Source organism: Aethalodelphis obliquidens, unplaced genomic scaffold (genome assembly GCF_003676395.1).
Source record: "Aethalodelphis obliquidens isolate GAN/ISIS:26980383/991018 unplaced genomic scaffold, ASM367639v1 scaffold9, whole genome shotgun sequence".
Classification (NCBI taxonomy): Eukaryota; Metazoa; Chordata; class Mammalia; order Artiodactyla; family Delphinidae; genus Aethalodelphis; species Aethalodelphis obliquidens.
In genome coordinates this window covers 14537927-14553173 of record NW_020837953.1, presented here as the reverse complement: position 1 = coordinate 14553173, position 15247 = coordinate 14537927, and the positions used below count along the sequence as shown (strand labels likewise).

Here is a 15247-nt window from a genome sequence, read left to right as displayed (position 1 = left end):
ATACGGTGAGCCACTCCACGGTCATGCAGCTGGAAGTCACCTCTCCTGCCACGAAGCTGAGTGCTCGGTCCTCATCACCACATTGCTGTACATCACTTGTATAGCATCTTGTAATTTATAAAATGTTTCTACTTCTACCAGTTCATTTTTGTTTTCATCTTCGTAACTACTCCATGAGACATGAAGGGCAGGTATTATTATCTTCATTCTAGAGATGCGGGAACTGAGGCTGAAAGAGGTTCAGTGACTTGCCCCAAGTCAAACAGTAGTAGTTTGTCAAAACAGAGATTCAGATAGGCCCTCTAATTCCAAATCTGACTGTCTGCTCCCTGATGCTAACTTCATTCATTAGAGGCATTGTTCTAAGCACTTCACACATATTAACTTATTTAATCCTCATGACAATACTATATACTATATCGGTTCTGATATTACACTCATTATACAGATGAGGAAACTGAAGGACAAAGAGGTTAAGTAACTTGCCCAATGTTACACGGCAAGTAAGTAGAGAAACCAGTGAATCCAGTGAATCCAGCTTCAGAGCTCCCGTTCTTATTAAGCCACTATATCGCAGAATATAAAATTTATCTGGTTTAGGACAAGCTAAGACTGACTACCTGCAAAGTAAAGCCTGGCACCCAGATGAGACACTCACTTTGACAGCATACTCCTTGCCACTCTGCAGGCTCACGGCACCTTGAACTTTGGCATAGGCTCCCTCTCCAAGCAGCTCAGAGGTCAGTTTGTACGTATCTAGAGGTGAAATGGGTGAGAAGAATAACAAGATGAGTCACCCCTTTGCATAGAAGGAAAGAAGAGCTGTGTCACTTGGCTTCCCCAGTCTGACAGCGCAGGCGCACGAGGACTCTGCAGTGCTCAATGACGAGAGTCTAGTGCTCCCAGCCGCCTTGGGACTCGGCTTCACAACAACCAGGCCACATCACTGAAGGATCTTGTTCCTCATTTTAGAGATGAGGTCAGTGAAAGAGGTTCAATTCGGCACATGCTTCCCGAGTACCTACTATGTGCCAGACGACATCGATGGGGACACAGCGAGGAATAAAGTATAGTCCCTGCCCTTTGAGAGTCACGATCCAGTGGGGAAGACAGACACATACACAAGTGACCCCAGAATAAACCAGGCAGTGGTTAGCACTCTATTATCACAGAGGGACAAGACATAGTAAAAAAAAGCGGGGGAAGGGAAAGGTTAAATCTGTTGAGGGAGTCTGGGGGATCCTCACAGAAGGGATGTGATTTGAGTGGACATCATTCATTCATTTACTCATTTGTTGAGCACCTCCTATGTGCCCAGCTCTGTGCTAGGAACTGGTGATACAAAGGGGAATAAAGCACTGTTTTATTTTATACCACACACAATGGAAGTCGGAGGTTTTTTTTTTTTTTTGCGGTACGCGGGCCTCTCACCGCCACGGCCCCTCCCATTGCGGAGCACAGGCTCCGGACGCACAGGCCCAGCGGCCATGGTCCACGGGCCCAGCCGCTCCGAGGCATGTGGGATCCTCCCGGACCAGGGCACGAACCCGTGTCCCCTGCATCGGCAGGCGGACTCTCAACCACTGCGCCACCAGGGAAGCCCTAAGTCGGAGGTTTTTGAGACATTTTCAGAAGTCACCGGCAGGAAACAGGAGATAGAAGTAAGATGCAAACGGATGCCTTGAGGTTTTTAGGGTGCTGAGTCAGAGCGGCTCTAACACAGCAATAGGCCTGGGTGAAAGTATATTTAGGTGGCCTGCCCAAGGCCCGCTCCTCACAAAGAGCACAAGCTCTCTGACCCCCTTCCAAAGGAAGCCATAGCTCTATCATGGTCTCTGCCGAGGCCTCTCCTCCCTTGGTCTCCATTCTTCAGCTTTTTCCTCTTGAGGCAGCCTAGCATTTAAACCCACAGACTACTGAGCAGAATACTTTTAACCATGAAATTAGATTTTATCACTCTTAGTCATGAGAAACCCCATAACTGCACAAGCCATCCCTGAATAACAGGAAATACTCTCGTGTTCATTGAAAGAGGAAGACCTGTTGATTTGGAAACTATTCTAAAAAACCTTGGGACTTTTGTTCATTCCCCAACCCCCTCTGCCATGCACACACATCTACTATTAAAGACAAACAGACAAAACCTACACTAAGCACCCTGTTGGTTCCATCAAGGTTTGGTCTCACAGCTGTAAGTATTTTAAATGACGTGCTTCTCTTACAATGGACACTTGGGTATTAGCCTTTGCGTGTGTCAGGATAGGTTGGTGGCTGGAGGTCCAATATTCCTGACTCATACAGGGCTTGTTTTTAGGACCACTCTACAAAACAGTCAGTTCACTAGTATGTCTGTAGTGTTGGTAAGAGGGACCGTAAAGAGAAGCTATTTCAAGTTTCACAATGAAAGAAACAAAATAGATGATGGGGGCTCGGTCACTCCTAGGAGGAGCTACTTATCCTTTCAGTCCTTCGCAGGAGTGTCCAATGAGTCACTTCATCCCATCTGGTGCCCAGTGATAACAGGACCAGCACTGAGCCTGGTGCCTCACACACACTGTTCAAAATGTTTGACAACTCAACATCGTGTCCCCTGAACACAACATGCACTATTAAACAGAGTCAAACTCATCCAGCACAAGTAGTTGCAATCTCTATAAGCTGAATTCTCTGCTTATAGAATACTGAAGTTTCTTTCCTTCTTTCTTTCTTTCCTCCTTCCTTCTTCCCTCCCTGCCTCCCTCCCTCCCTCTTTCTTTCTTTCTGCCGCGCCACGTGGTTTGCGGGATCTTAGTTCCCCAACTAGGGACTGAACCCTGGCGACGGCAGTCAAAGCACAGAGTCCTAACCACTGGACCGTAAGGGAATTCCCTAGAAGATTTCAGTTTCATTTGCAGCCATGGCCCTTGACGTTCCCTCTTCCTCTGACATGGCTGTTCTACCTCTCGGCAGCTCCTCCAGGACCAGCTGAGGGAAAGATCACAACTGAAAAGCAGCTGAAGCATACCAGGCGATCTCACTCCACGTGCAACCGTGACACACTGGCCTTTCCGCTCCCTGATGAAATGCTCAGACCGTTCAGAGGAGGCTTGTGCACCATCCAAGAGCTCTCCCATCCCTGCACTCTCTATCACCCCTTTCCGTAAACTCTCTCACCCCTATCTTTCATGCCTATCACACGGAGAACCATGAAGCTGGCTCTAAGATGATGCATCCTATGACCTTTACCCCTGGGCTACCAGGACACTCCTCCCATGCCTGGGAAGCCACCAACCCAGCTCTAAGAGATCAAAGAGAGTGACCAACCTTCAAACTTTCCTGGCAAGGAGTCAGTGGCCCGGGCCTTCCGCTTCTTCTTCTTCCTCTTGTCACTTTCTGCAATGGGAACAGGTTCACTGCTGCCCATCTCTGGGAGAAAAGAGGAGATAGAAGGGAAATATCACTGGACTGATCAGGCTATAAGTTCACCCAAAAGGAAAAAAAGGAGGGGGGGACCCAGGAGCTTTCCACTCACATTTTAAAAATATCTATGAGGGCTATTTATCTGTTTCGACCCAAGAGGCAAAACTAAAAGCAAAACCATTATAGATCATTAACTGTGGAAAGGAACTCAGACAGATACGCTAGATTAAAAGAGGATAGCAGAAGCCTGCTGTAACCAAGCTCATTAGCACAGGGATTTAGATCTGCCCCCAAACTGAACAACGAATCCTTAAGCAGAATCCCACATGTGACATCCTCCTTCAGCCTCAGCACCAGAAAGGCAGGACCCAGGGAGCTTAAGCAGGAAGGGAGGCGGGTTTGCGGGGGCGGGGGGGGGGTCCATGCAAATGAAATCGCATGCTGCTCAGTAACATCCCTGTGGATGTGCATAGGGACTCAAAAGGCCCTCAGTGGAGGCTGCCTCTGTGACGGTACAACAGGGCAGGGGGTGGGTTTGAGGATGGCCCTAAATTCCTTCATGTCCAGGAGCACAGACTTGAGTGCTTGGGAGGCCAGCGCATACCCTCCCTCCTCAGCTCCTTATTTGAGAGGAGGCAGGTAGGGTCCATTCAGAAGCCTGCAGTTGACGGGTCTACACCGGGTTGCTGGATGCAGTCATTTATTGCAAAAACATTATTATCTCTCTGGCAAGCACCTGGCTCCCCACCTTAAAGGGAGGATTTGTGAGGCAGACATTCAGACATTGGACAGATTGGGCAGGAAAGGGTGGGGACAGAATGAATAAGCATGAAGACTGAGAGGGGGAAAGAGAAAAGGAGGAATAATGAACCAGCAGCCAATCATAGTCCTGTTTCTAAGACACTGGAGTAAGGGCCTTCCCATGTTAAAGATAAATTACTTATAGAACATGCCATGCCCTTGATCCAGAGTGGAGCCTTAATACTCTTCGCCTGCAGTTAGAAATAATAAGATTTCTCTGAAGTCTCTGGGTCTAAATCCCCACCAGGGTGATTAAACCTTTACATCCTTCTAAAATAGAGGCGGTCGAGCACTGATGGGGCATACAATGTGAGTGACTTTTAGACCAACCTTCAATAAACACAGGCTCTGGGTTGCTGGATTTTTTTTTCTGAGATTTTGAAATGGAAGCTGGCTCTTTGCCCATTGAGGGGAAAGGCCCACTCTCTTCTCAGAGGACCCCAGCTGAACATGATCAGAAAAATGGCAAGTCTGCTCAGGAAGATTGATTAGAGCCTACGCACGTCTACTGCACACTGTTCTCAGAAGCAAGTACACACAACCATTAGGAGAAAGCACACAGAACAATGGCGCGTTTCAATACCACAATCCAGAACCTGGTTAGGCAGCCAAGTGTCTGACAGCTCAATTGAGCTGCATTCTTCCTCCCATTTTCAGGATCTGATGACAGTAGACTTTCATTTACACTTTAGAGAAGATAAACATGTGGAGAAAAGGAATCCACAGAGGATCTCCAGGTATTACTCTAGCCAACAGCTTCAAGCACAAGATATACCTGGGGACTGCGACATGCTATGAATTCAAAGAACCGAACTCAAATGGCAGCAGCCAAAGATCCACCCTCACCAAGGGAAATCAAAAGGAAAAGAGCTGCCCAACACAGTGAGAAATTCTACAGAAATGAAACAAGGCTCACTCGTCTCCAGGACCCCAGGAGAGGGGTGCTGGCCATTGGGACAGCAGGCTGAGAAGGAGGGACCACTGTCCCTCTTGCCCTGCCCTTGAGTGCAGTCCAGTGGCACCCCTCCCCACCCCATCTATTTTCTCACCAGCACTGCGAGCTGAGTGCAGAGGGGACAGATTTGGGATTCACTTCTCTTCCTCCTTCCCCTGCCCACACTCTGAAGGAGGGCCAAAGTACAAGCAAAACAGCCCAAAGGCAGCAATGGAGAGGAGCAGCAAGACAGCTGGCGGTGTTATAGTTCATGGGGGACGCGCAGACATACTTATGACTCTAGCTAGAAAACCCCGTTAGCTGCAATTTATAGTTGGTTTTCACCACAGCAGGGCTGAGGGAGCCTCTCGTGGAAGAAGCATACCTCTGAGCACTGCTGCATACATGGTATTAGATTTTATGGCTTCACACACAAAAAGATCGAGTACCTGGTCTATTCTGCATGGATTTCAATGGAAGAGGGTGCGCCAGAAGGGACAAATGGTTAAGACTTTCCTTGGAAACAGAACTTGTTGAAGGAGAGTTGTTTTTGAAACTAGGAAGAAAAAAATGTAGGAAGACAGTGAAGTGAAAAAAACATGCTTAACTTCCCTGTTTACAGCGGGGGGAGCGGGATGGAGATGTGTCATAATCTTACCAAAGGGCTGAAAGCTCTTCACCTGGAGCCTGTCCATACACTCTATTGGGACCTTAGTTTATTATGCATGCAATCATTTGAGAAAGGCTTCCTCAGGGTGGGAGGCTCCACAATCAAGCTGGCTTACCTCCTTCCTTTGGCCTAAGAACTCCTCTCAGCCATCAAAACCCAGCTCAAAAGTCTCCCCACCTTAGAGTAAGTTAAGGTTTGCACGAACACTTTTGAAATCTATGCAAATAGATGGTGTTACTGCACAGAGCTCGAATCCGGTGCTCCATCCTCTGTTCCCAAACACCCTGCTAGCAGCTATACTAGAGCACTGGTTTTATTTGGCCTTGAGCTCTCTCTACTGTTCCTAAAGGCCAGGGCTATCCTTGCCTGTTCATCTCTGCGTCTCCTATAAGTCGTGGTGTGGTGTCAGACGTGTATCAGGCATCAGAAAATGTGTACTGAAATGAGAATGATATGAGAGGACGCACATCCTCGGGGTTAGGTGCAGGCCTGTCACCCAGGCCCTCTAGGTAACGAGTGCACACGCTGAAAGAAACGTAGGTACACCTTTGCCCTGCAGGCAGCACAGAGTAAGGCTTTACTCAGTCTATGAATTCCCTGATAAACTCCCTCTCAACAAAGCCCTATGACTCAAAACGTCCTTAACTTTCTAGCAAGAAGCCTGGTCTTTGCTATAGGATTGGGCGATGTGTCTGCTATTTCAGAGGAGGGAGTGAGCACTTCCTTCATGTCTGTAGACAGACCTCAGCTGGCATGGAGGCTCCCAGCACTTCACTGCCTCCAGCCCTTGCTTTCCTCTTGGGCCAGGCTTGGCGGTCGGTCCACTACTTGTGTATCCGCGGAGGTAGAGCTGGAGAGGAAGCACACTGCTGACAGGGAAGGCTCGTGGGCTTGGCATCGGGAGACCTAAGTGAAAGTCTGGTTCAGATATTACCAGACATACCACCAAGACCAAGTTACTTCGCCTCTTAGCGTCTCCGTTTCCTCATCTACAGGTTAGGTTTAAAAATAATACCTGCCCTTTCCAGCAATGCTGTGAGGACCCAGTGAGCTACTTAATATAAATGCACTTCAGAAAAACATATATGGGGCTTCCCTGGTGGCACAGTGGTTGAGAGTCCGCCTGCCGATGCAGGGGACACGGGTTCGTGCCCCGGTCCGGGAAGATCCCACATGCCGCAGAGCGGCTGGGCCCGTGAGCCATGGCCGCTGAGCCTGTGCGTCCGGAGCCTATGCTCCGCAACGGGAGAGGCCACAACAGTGAGAGGCCCGCGTACCGCAAAAAAAACCCCAAAAAACAAAAAAAACATATATGTATGCATAAATCTGTATGCACATACAACAGAGTAGAAAGATTAGACAGAAATACACAAAACTGTTAAACTATTACAATCTGAAAGAGTGCCTATTATGTACCAAGCACAGGTATTTTACATACATTATCTCTAATTCTTACACTAATCTCCAAAGTAAATATTTCACCATATTTCAAGTGAGGAAACTGAGGCTCAGAGGTTAAATTATCTACCAAACATCAAACATCTAGTTAGTGGTTTAACTTGGATTCAAACACAATGCTGCCCTTTCAAGTCCAGGTCACATCTTATCTATAGTAGTTTTCTCTGTGTGATAGGGTGATTTTTATTTTCTTCTTTATATTCTTCAGTATTCTCCAAATTGTTTTTTAAGTGCTATTATTGTTTCAGTCAAGTTTCATTTTTAACAAAATACACAGTAACATTTCTCCAATGCACACTGGAATTTAGAGTCCGATTGTACAGTTTTACAAATTATACCTAGATTTCTTTATATTGAAATTCAACAGCAGGTAAAGAAAAAACATTTCAGGAATATTGGGGCCCTGAATTTTTATAATCTTGGAAAAACAACAAATGGCATTTTAACTTTTATCTTTATAAATGCTATGTTTTAAAAGGAAAAACTTTGTGAAAAAACCCCCAAATAATGCACGGAACATCTGCACCTGAGATACACCCTTTCAAATCCTGGTCTTCACACTGTGTGAGCTTTGGCAAGTTGCTTAGTTTCTCTGAGTATCAGTTTCTTCATATACAAAATAAGGTCAGAGTAAGGCCTGGCCTCCCTAGATCACAAGGCTTTTGTGAGGATCAAATAAGAAAGGAGAAGTGAAAGCACTGCTGACTTACTCATTCAACAAATACTGTTTTTTATTTGGCACCTACTGATTGTCCAGTGCTAGACAGTGAGAATATAAGAGAAGACACAGTCTCTGCCCTTATGGAATTTAAATCCACTAACATGTAAAACGATTTCAATTCAGTGGGACAAGTGCTATGACAGGGGTACCAGGTGCTGTGGAGCAAAAGACAGGCGGCTAACTCACTATAGGTCACTAGTGACCAGTTTGGTCACTAGAAGAAGGGACAGCTAAGCTGGAACCAGCCAGGAACCAGCCAGGGTGGGGGCTGGGAAGAGAGACAGAGGAGGTGCATGAGCTAAGGCCTGAAGGAGAGGCAGCATGGCCAGCTAGTGCCACTGCAAATTGTTCAGGCTGGCTGGAGCATAGAGTATGTGGGGAGTGATGACAAGTCAGCTGAAGGGGTGAGCAGGGGCAGATCATTTGCAGCTTCACCACCATAGTATCATCACCATCATCACTATTATGTGTTTCTATTCCTAGGCATAAGTTTATCTTGTTTTCTCCATTAAAGTGAGTGTAGGGATGCATATTCTCCTTTCTTTGTAAAACAAGTATTCATTGGAGGCGTAGTAGGTGCTAAAGATACAGATCCAACCACCAACCTGGCTCCTTCACGGGGAGAGGGCCCACAGAGCAGATGAGGAGCGGCTGAGGGGTCTCACCTGGGGGGACTACCAGAGCCACAGATATTCCTAACATGCCAGTACCGAGCCACTGTACAGCCCACAAGTCGACCTCAAGGCCCCCCTTCTGAAAGAACTGTGTCATTTCTCCATGAGGTCTTATGAGCCACATGGCCCCCAAAAGGCACCAGATCTGTTCTCCACCTTTTGGTAGAGCTTAGAGAGAACTAACCAGCTCTAACATCTGGTACGTCACACCAAAGACGATCATTCTTCCCCAAGAACGTGACTCTGCTGGCTAACTCAGCTTGACAAACAGCTCATGCTCCTCTCCCAACCACCGTAGAGTTCTTTTCAAGATCTATGATTCACTTCCCAACATGTGACAGCTAGTTCCCTCAGTCGCTAGAGCTTTCTAGAGAAGGAATAGTGGTGACAGTAAGCTGATGAGGGTAATTATCAATTCATCTGCCTTCTCAGTCATCAGCTGGCTGAGGGCCCCCAAACAAATGGAGAACTGAGAAAACGAAAGGGAACTGAGGAAATGAAAGGAAGGGGGATGGACACTCCTAAGGAAGAGGCCAAGATTAAGAAATCTGAGCAGAGGAGGAGGCAGTGAGGAGGAATGGGGAGACTAGCCCGGGACACTTACTTCTCTGAAGCAGTAGTAATAGTAGTGGTAGTACACACACATGGTGCTTACTCCATGCCAGGCAATGTTCTAGGCATTTTACAAATACCACAGTTTACATATACTGACTTACTTAACCTTCACAACTCTATGAGGTAAGTATAATTATTATCCACATTTTACAGATGAAGAAACTGGGTGCAAAAAGATTAAGTAAGTTGCCATGATCACATCGCTAGTAAGTGGCAGAGCTGAGATTTAAATCTGAACAGTCTGGCTCAGAATTCAAGCTTTTAACTATTACAGCATACTTAAACATTAATGCTGAAAGGCAGAAGGGGACAGCCAGTCAGAGTTAGCTGGGCACCAACAAGAATGCTTTTATTTAGAAACCTTAGCACAGAGCCTCCCCACTGATGTGCTGTGAGTGAGATATTGATCCTCTCACCAGGCTGAACAACATCATTTTCTGTGTGCTATGATGTCCAAAAGGTTGGGTGGCACTGCTCCAGCTTAAACACAAGGGCATTACGACCATATTATCACGATTATATTAATCTAAAATCTAATTTATCAGAAGTTTCCTCTCCTTGCTCTGAGATAGCTTTGTGTTTTGGCCTGTTTTGTAGGATGAGCTACAAGCCAGTCCAACCACATTATTCCATGGCAGTTCTGGTATCAGGACAAGGCTACTGTATTCTTCTTTTGTCTGACCTATTAGTTGGTTGATTTGGTTTCTGATGGTATCACTACCACGTACGGAACAAGGTCAAGGGTACACTCAAATGGAAGCTAGTCAAATTTAACACACGGTGGATGAAAGGAGTCCCCCTGTGAAATCAGCTTGTCCTGATCAAAGGACGGTCTGTTAATGTGATTCCAAGGGGTTAAGGTATTTCACAGGTTTGCTGCAGAGTCCAGTGTGTAGTGGGGCTGGGCGGCATTACGCAGATTGCAGTCTCTCACTCAACTACAGTGAAAGCAGCTTGAGGCCCACTAAGGTGCCAGAGGGGTGGTGATTCACAACAGGCCTCAAACAGGGCTGGGATGGTAAGATTCCCAGGGGCAAAAGGTCTAGCTTCAGGCCCACCTTCTTCCTCGGTTCTGATTCTGGGATCATATGCAGCCTTCAGAGCTGTCACTGCATCACCTGGTGGAAGGAATGAGAGCAGGAATGGTGCAGGGGGTAAAGGGAGTGTGTACTTAAGAAATAGCAAGGAGGAAAACAGAACTACCATATGACGTAGCAATTCCACGTCCGGGTATTTTTCTGAAGAAAATGAAAGCATTAACCTGAAAAGATATCTGCTCCCCATAAGTAAACAACCTAAGTGTCTGATGAATGAGCAGATAAAGAGTGGGAGATACACACACACATACACATATACATACAATGGAATAGTATTCAGCCATAAAAAAGAATGACATCTTGCAGTCTGCAACAATATGGATGGTCCTTGAGGGTATCAGGCTAAGTGAAATAAGTCAGACAGAGAAAGACAAATACTATATAATCCGCAGGACTTCACTTATATGTGAAATCTTAAAAACAAAACCAAAAAACAAGCTTATAGACACAGAGAACAGATTGGTGATTCCTGGAGGTGGCAGGTGGAGGGTAGGTGAGATTGGGGGTAAAAGGGGTCAAAAGGTACAAAATTCCAGTCATAAAATAAATAAGTCATGGGATGAATGTACAGCATGGCAACTACAGTTAATAATACTGTACTGCATATTTGAAAGTTGCTAGGAGAGTAGATCTTAAAAGTTCTCATCACACACAAAAATTCTGTAACTATGTATGGTGATAGATGCTAATGAGACATTGTGGTGATTATTTCACAAACATCAAATCATTATGTTGTACACTTGAAACTAATATAATGTTGTTATGTCAATTATACCTTAATTTTTTTAAAAAAGAAAGAAAGAAATAGCAAGTAGGAGTAAAGGACTGGATTTGTGTAAGCAGGACTGTATAAAAAGCTGAAAAAGGCTGAAGTCAGCTCATCCAAGCTTATTAATATGGCCTACAAGGCCCTCCAACATCCAGTGCCTGTCTACTTTCTAGCCTCACTAACCATCAGTCAGTCATTCTTTCAAGGAAAAATGAAAATAGTAGGTAGTTCAGCTTGCAGTTCACAACCTCACAAGTGCTTTTCCTTGAGACAAGCGCTGTGCTTTGGTATGCAGCAGGAGTGCTTTCGAGCATTTCCACTGTGTCACGCAGAACATTAAAAAGATGTGTACTCAAGGGCTGAGATTCAATAAAATTAATAACTTTTACTGCTTCATCAAGGACATACTTAAGTGAAAACGGCATTTTTTAAAAACTGTGAGTGCATAGCAATAAGAATACAATGACTGCTAGTGCAGTTCAGTGCCACTGCCTTGATTCGCGCTAAGGCATCAGCAGTTTTGCCCACTGTTGCTTTGCAACAACAAATAGCATCTTGGCACTATTATGAAAGTAGTTTTGACCTTGCAGATATCTGAAAGGTTTTCAAGGATCCCCAGGGTCTGTACAGCACACTTGTGAACCACTATTCTAGGCAATGGGGAGGGACTGGGCCCCACTGGAGCTATGCTTTAGGGCCATCAAACCAGCTGTGATGGCAGAATAAACTGGAGGCTGGAGGGGGATGAGAGGGCAGAGCAAGGCTGTGGCAACAACCTGGAGGAAGGCAGGGAAGGTGTGTGGCTGAGGTGGGGATAGAAAGGAAGAGGAAGAGGTGAGGGGTGTGATGGGGAGAGGTAATGAAGCCAGAGAGGCAAAGCTGGTCCTGGTCCTGCCCAATGACTGGAGATGGTGGAGGAGTCCAAGACCACTATCCTCCTTGAAGGGAAGGCACGGAGTCTAATTTCTCTCTATCCCCACTGCCCTGTATGGAACCAGGCACACAGGGGGACCTCGATAGATGCTTATTAACCAAAATCAGGTAACTGTAAGAGCAGCAGTACCATCAAAGAAGGGGAGAATTCAGGAAGGGAAGCTGGCTGGGGATGGGGAGCAGGGGAAGACTGTGCCCCGGGAAAGCTTCAGTTGAAGGAGGGTGACATAGCAGCAAAGTCTGAAAACTCTCAGAACAGGCTAAAGCCATTCTCACCTAGCCCTCATCTGAAACAATCTACAAATGAGGCATTGTTTATAACCCACCAGGCATGATGAGACCTCAGGATACTGTGTCATACAGAACACTTCAAAATGTCCTCAGATATGTCACAAATTTTTTAAACCTGGAAAGATACATCTCAAGCCATTATTAACAATAGTTAACTTTGGGAGAATGAAATTGAGTGGGTACAGAATTTTACTTTTGATACTTCTGTTGTATTTGATTTTGTTTTGTTATGATACAGTCATTTTACCTTTATAATTAAAAGGGAATAAATATGTTTTCCTCACTGCATAGTTTTCCTTATGACCCTCTCTGCCAGTTTATTCTGGTAGAAATGTGCTCCACCCTACTGAGTAACTGTCTTAGGCATGCCAGAAAGCCCAGCTAATCCTAGCTGCCCAGCTGAACACTGGAGTCTCTGACTCACCCCTTCCTCTGGAAATATCAGATATAGGTCTCCCAACTTTTGGAAAGTTCGCTTCACACCACTTTGCTTTTATGAAAGACCTACATTAGTATGTACCTGTTTTCAAGACATACTAAGAGGATTTTCATATTTACAAGAAAGGGTGAAAAGTGAAAATAGGGTTCAGCATTTGTCTTCCAGTGAACATTATAGAGGAACCACGCACCACGAGCAGTGAGAGTGGCACTGCCAAGCTCCTTCCCCAGGAACTACACTCAGCATCAAGCTGACAGAGCTTGGAACTGTGTCTGTGAGCATCTATGCTTGACCTCCGTTTATTTTGTGCATCCGTTAGCAAGATATGTCCTAAGATAATTGCTTTACACCATTTCTGCTTAAGAAAGGTTTCATGGGAACACTCTACTTTCAGATAGTGGGGGAATCTGCAATTTCAACCTGATGCAATCTGAAAGGTTAAATAAAATGTGCATCCAATCTTACCTATAGGTCTGCCCAACTTTGCGAAGCAGACCCTCTGTAAACTTGAAATTCCAAATGCAATAATGCTCCTGTCAGGGGGCTGCTGTCTTCCAGCTGCAGGAAGTGTTTCAATGGCCTCTGTACATAGCAGACATTCTTCAGTTTTCCATTGGCCTCTGCTTCATTATACCTGGCATGAAAATCTTCAGAAAGCAGAAACAGAAAGGATGTAAAAATGCTGACTTAAAAAAAATGAACAGAGAAGATAAAGATCAACTTGTGTTCCCCAAAGCTATGTGTTACACCAGTAAGTAAGTAATCACAAGGCAATCACAGATTTCCCCAGTCTTTAAAATTGGAGCATGTAAAATGCTGACACAAAGCATGTGAAGATTTAACAAGGGTCTGGGTAAAAGTTTTCGGATTATGCTTCCATTGTGAGATTCCAGAACCAAAAAGATGTAACTGGACCTGAATGACAGATATGGGCACCTCTGTACGCTGAGGAGACTCACATGGAAGGTAAAAGCTGCCACTTTTCTGTTGTCCACTTTTTTAGAGATGAATGAGCTCTGGTTTCACCTCCTAGTGGTTAGGTCCAAGACTCACAGGCAGGAGGCACCAGAGTCAGAAAGGTAAAGTAGATGCTGAGAGCAGCAGGTGGCATGAACAAGAATAAGGTTTTATGCCAAATGCATAACTATTGCTAGTTTTCCATCTGATGACTTCATTTTCTGTATGTCCACTGCTATTTTTAATCTCATGGCTCTAGTTACCATGTGTCAAAGTTGATTTGTCAATTTCTCTACTCAATGAATATGTACTTCCCCTTTTCCCAGTGGAAAAGCTCTAAAAATGTAGTTTAAATCCGAATTCTAGGCCCTGGAAGCCAGATGTGTTTCACCATTACCTCAAATCACATGTCCCAAACTGTACTTATCCCCAACCTCCATCTACCACCTCCTTCCTCCTTCTTCTTCTTCTCTATCAGATTATATCATTCTGCCAGTCACCCAGCCACAGAACCTTTAAATCATTTCTAATGTTGCTTTCTCCTCCAACCTCATAAACTCTATATATTCCCATTGGCAGGCTCTCCCTCAGCCTGGTATATTGTTCCTTGCAAACACCACCTATTCATCCTTCCAGGCCTATCATAAATTACTGAAAGTAGTCCCACAAATTACAGGAATAGTCCCTCTTTTTTCTACTTCATTCTGCATTTAATTGAAACCACATCTAAATACTATTGTAATGCTTAGAGTAGGCTATACTCATGCACATGTGGCTCTCCCATGAGGCCATAACCTCCTCAAAGGCAAGGACATGTCTTTTTCATCTTTGTATTTCCAGCACCTAATGTAGTATCTGGCACAAAAAAGGGCTCCAGTAAATATCTGAATGAATTACTTCATCCACAAAATATTTCTTTATTGTTCAAAAGAGAATGTCAGCACGTAGAATTATCCTTCATATTGTGCCTTTTATTCCCAAACAAATCTCTGTGGCCCAATGAAACTATTTCCAGGGCCCAAAGAAGCTCAGGTTGCGTTCCCTCTCCCTATGGCCACAATGCTTCCAGGGGCAAACTTGAATACCTTGACTTTAACCCTTTGCCTTCAGTTTTGCCACAGGTTTAAACCCCTTGGTCCCTTCTTGTTGCCTATAGTAAAGGTCGGCAATTTGTTTTCTGTTTAGGGCCAGACGGTCAATATCTTATACTTTGTGTGTCATATGGTCTCTGTCACAATTACTCAATTTTGCCTTTGCAGAGCGAAAGCAGCCAGAGATGATACGAAAATGAGTGATTGTGGCTATATTTCAATAAAACTTTATTTATGGATGCTGAAATTTTAATTTCATATGATTTTTGTGTCACAAAATATTAATTTCTCTTGAATTTTTCCCAGCCATTTAAAAATGCAAATGGCTTGCAGTCCAGACAAAAACAGGTGTTGAGCCAGATATGGCCTGTAGGCCATAGTGCGCCAACCCAGCTTAT

At 45.0% G+C, this 15247-nt stretch overlaps 1 protein-coding gene across 4 annotated transcripts in view; it reads right to left on the bottom strand.

Moving 5' to 3' along the window:
• MKNK1 (MAPK interacting serine/threonine kinase 1) overlaps positions 1-15247 on the bottom strand; it is a 42638-nt gene that overhangs the window by 19746 nt on the left and 7645 nt on the right. For 3 of the 4 annotated variants that reach the window (XM_027108657.1, XM_027108656.1, XM_027108659.1), the window contains 4 exons: positions 13267-13448; positions 5584-5690; positions 3304-3405; positions 659-756 (listed from right to left, as the gene is read on the bottom strand). In XM_027108657.1, the coding sequence (XP_026964458.1) occupies positions 659-756; positions 3304-3405; positions 5584-5599 (216 nt within the window). In that variant the 5' untranslated portion in view covers positions 5600-5690; positions 13267-13448. The remainder of the gene's footprint in view (positions 1-658; positions 757-3303; positions 3406-5583; positions 5691-13266; positions 13449-15247) is intronic. The other variant, XM_027108658.1, reaches the window with a different exon arrangement.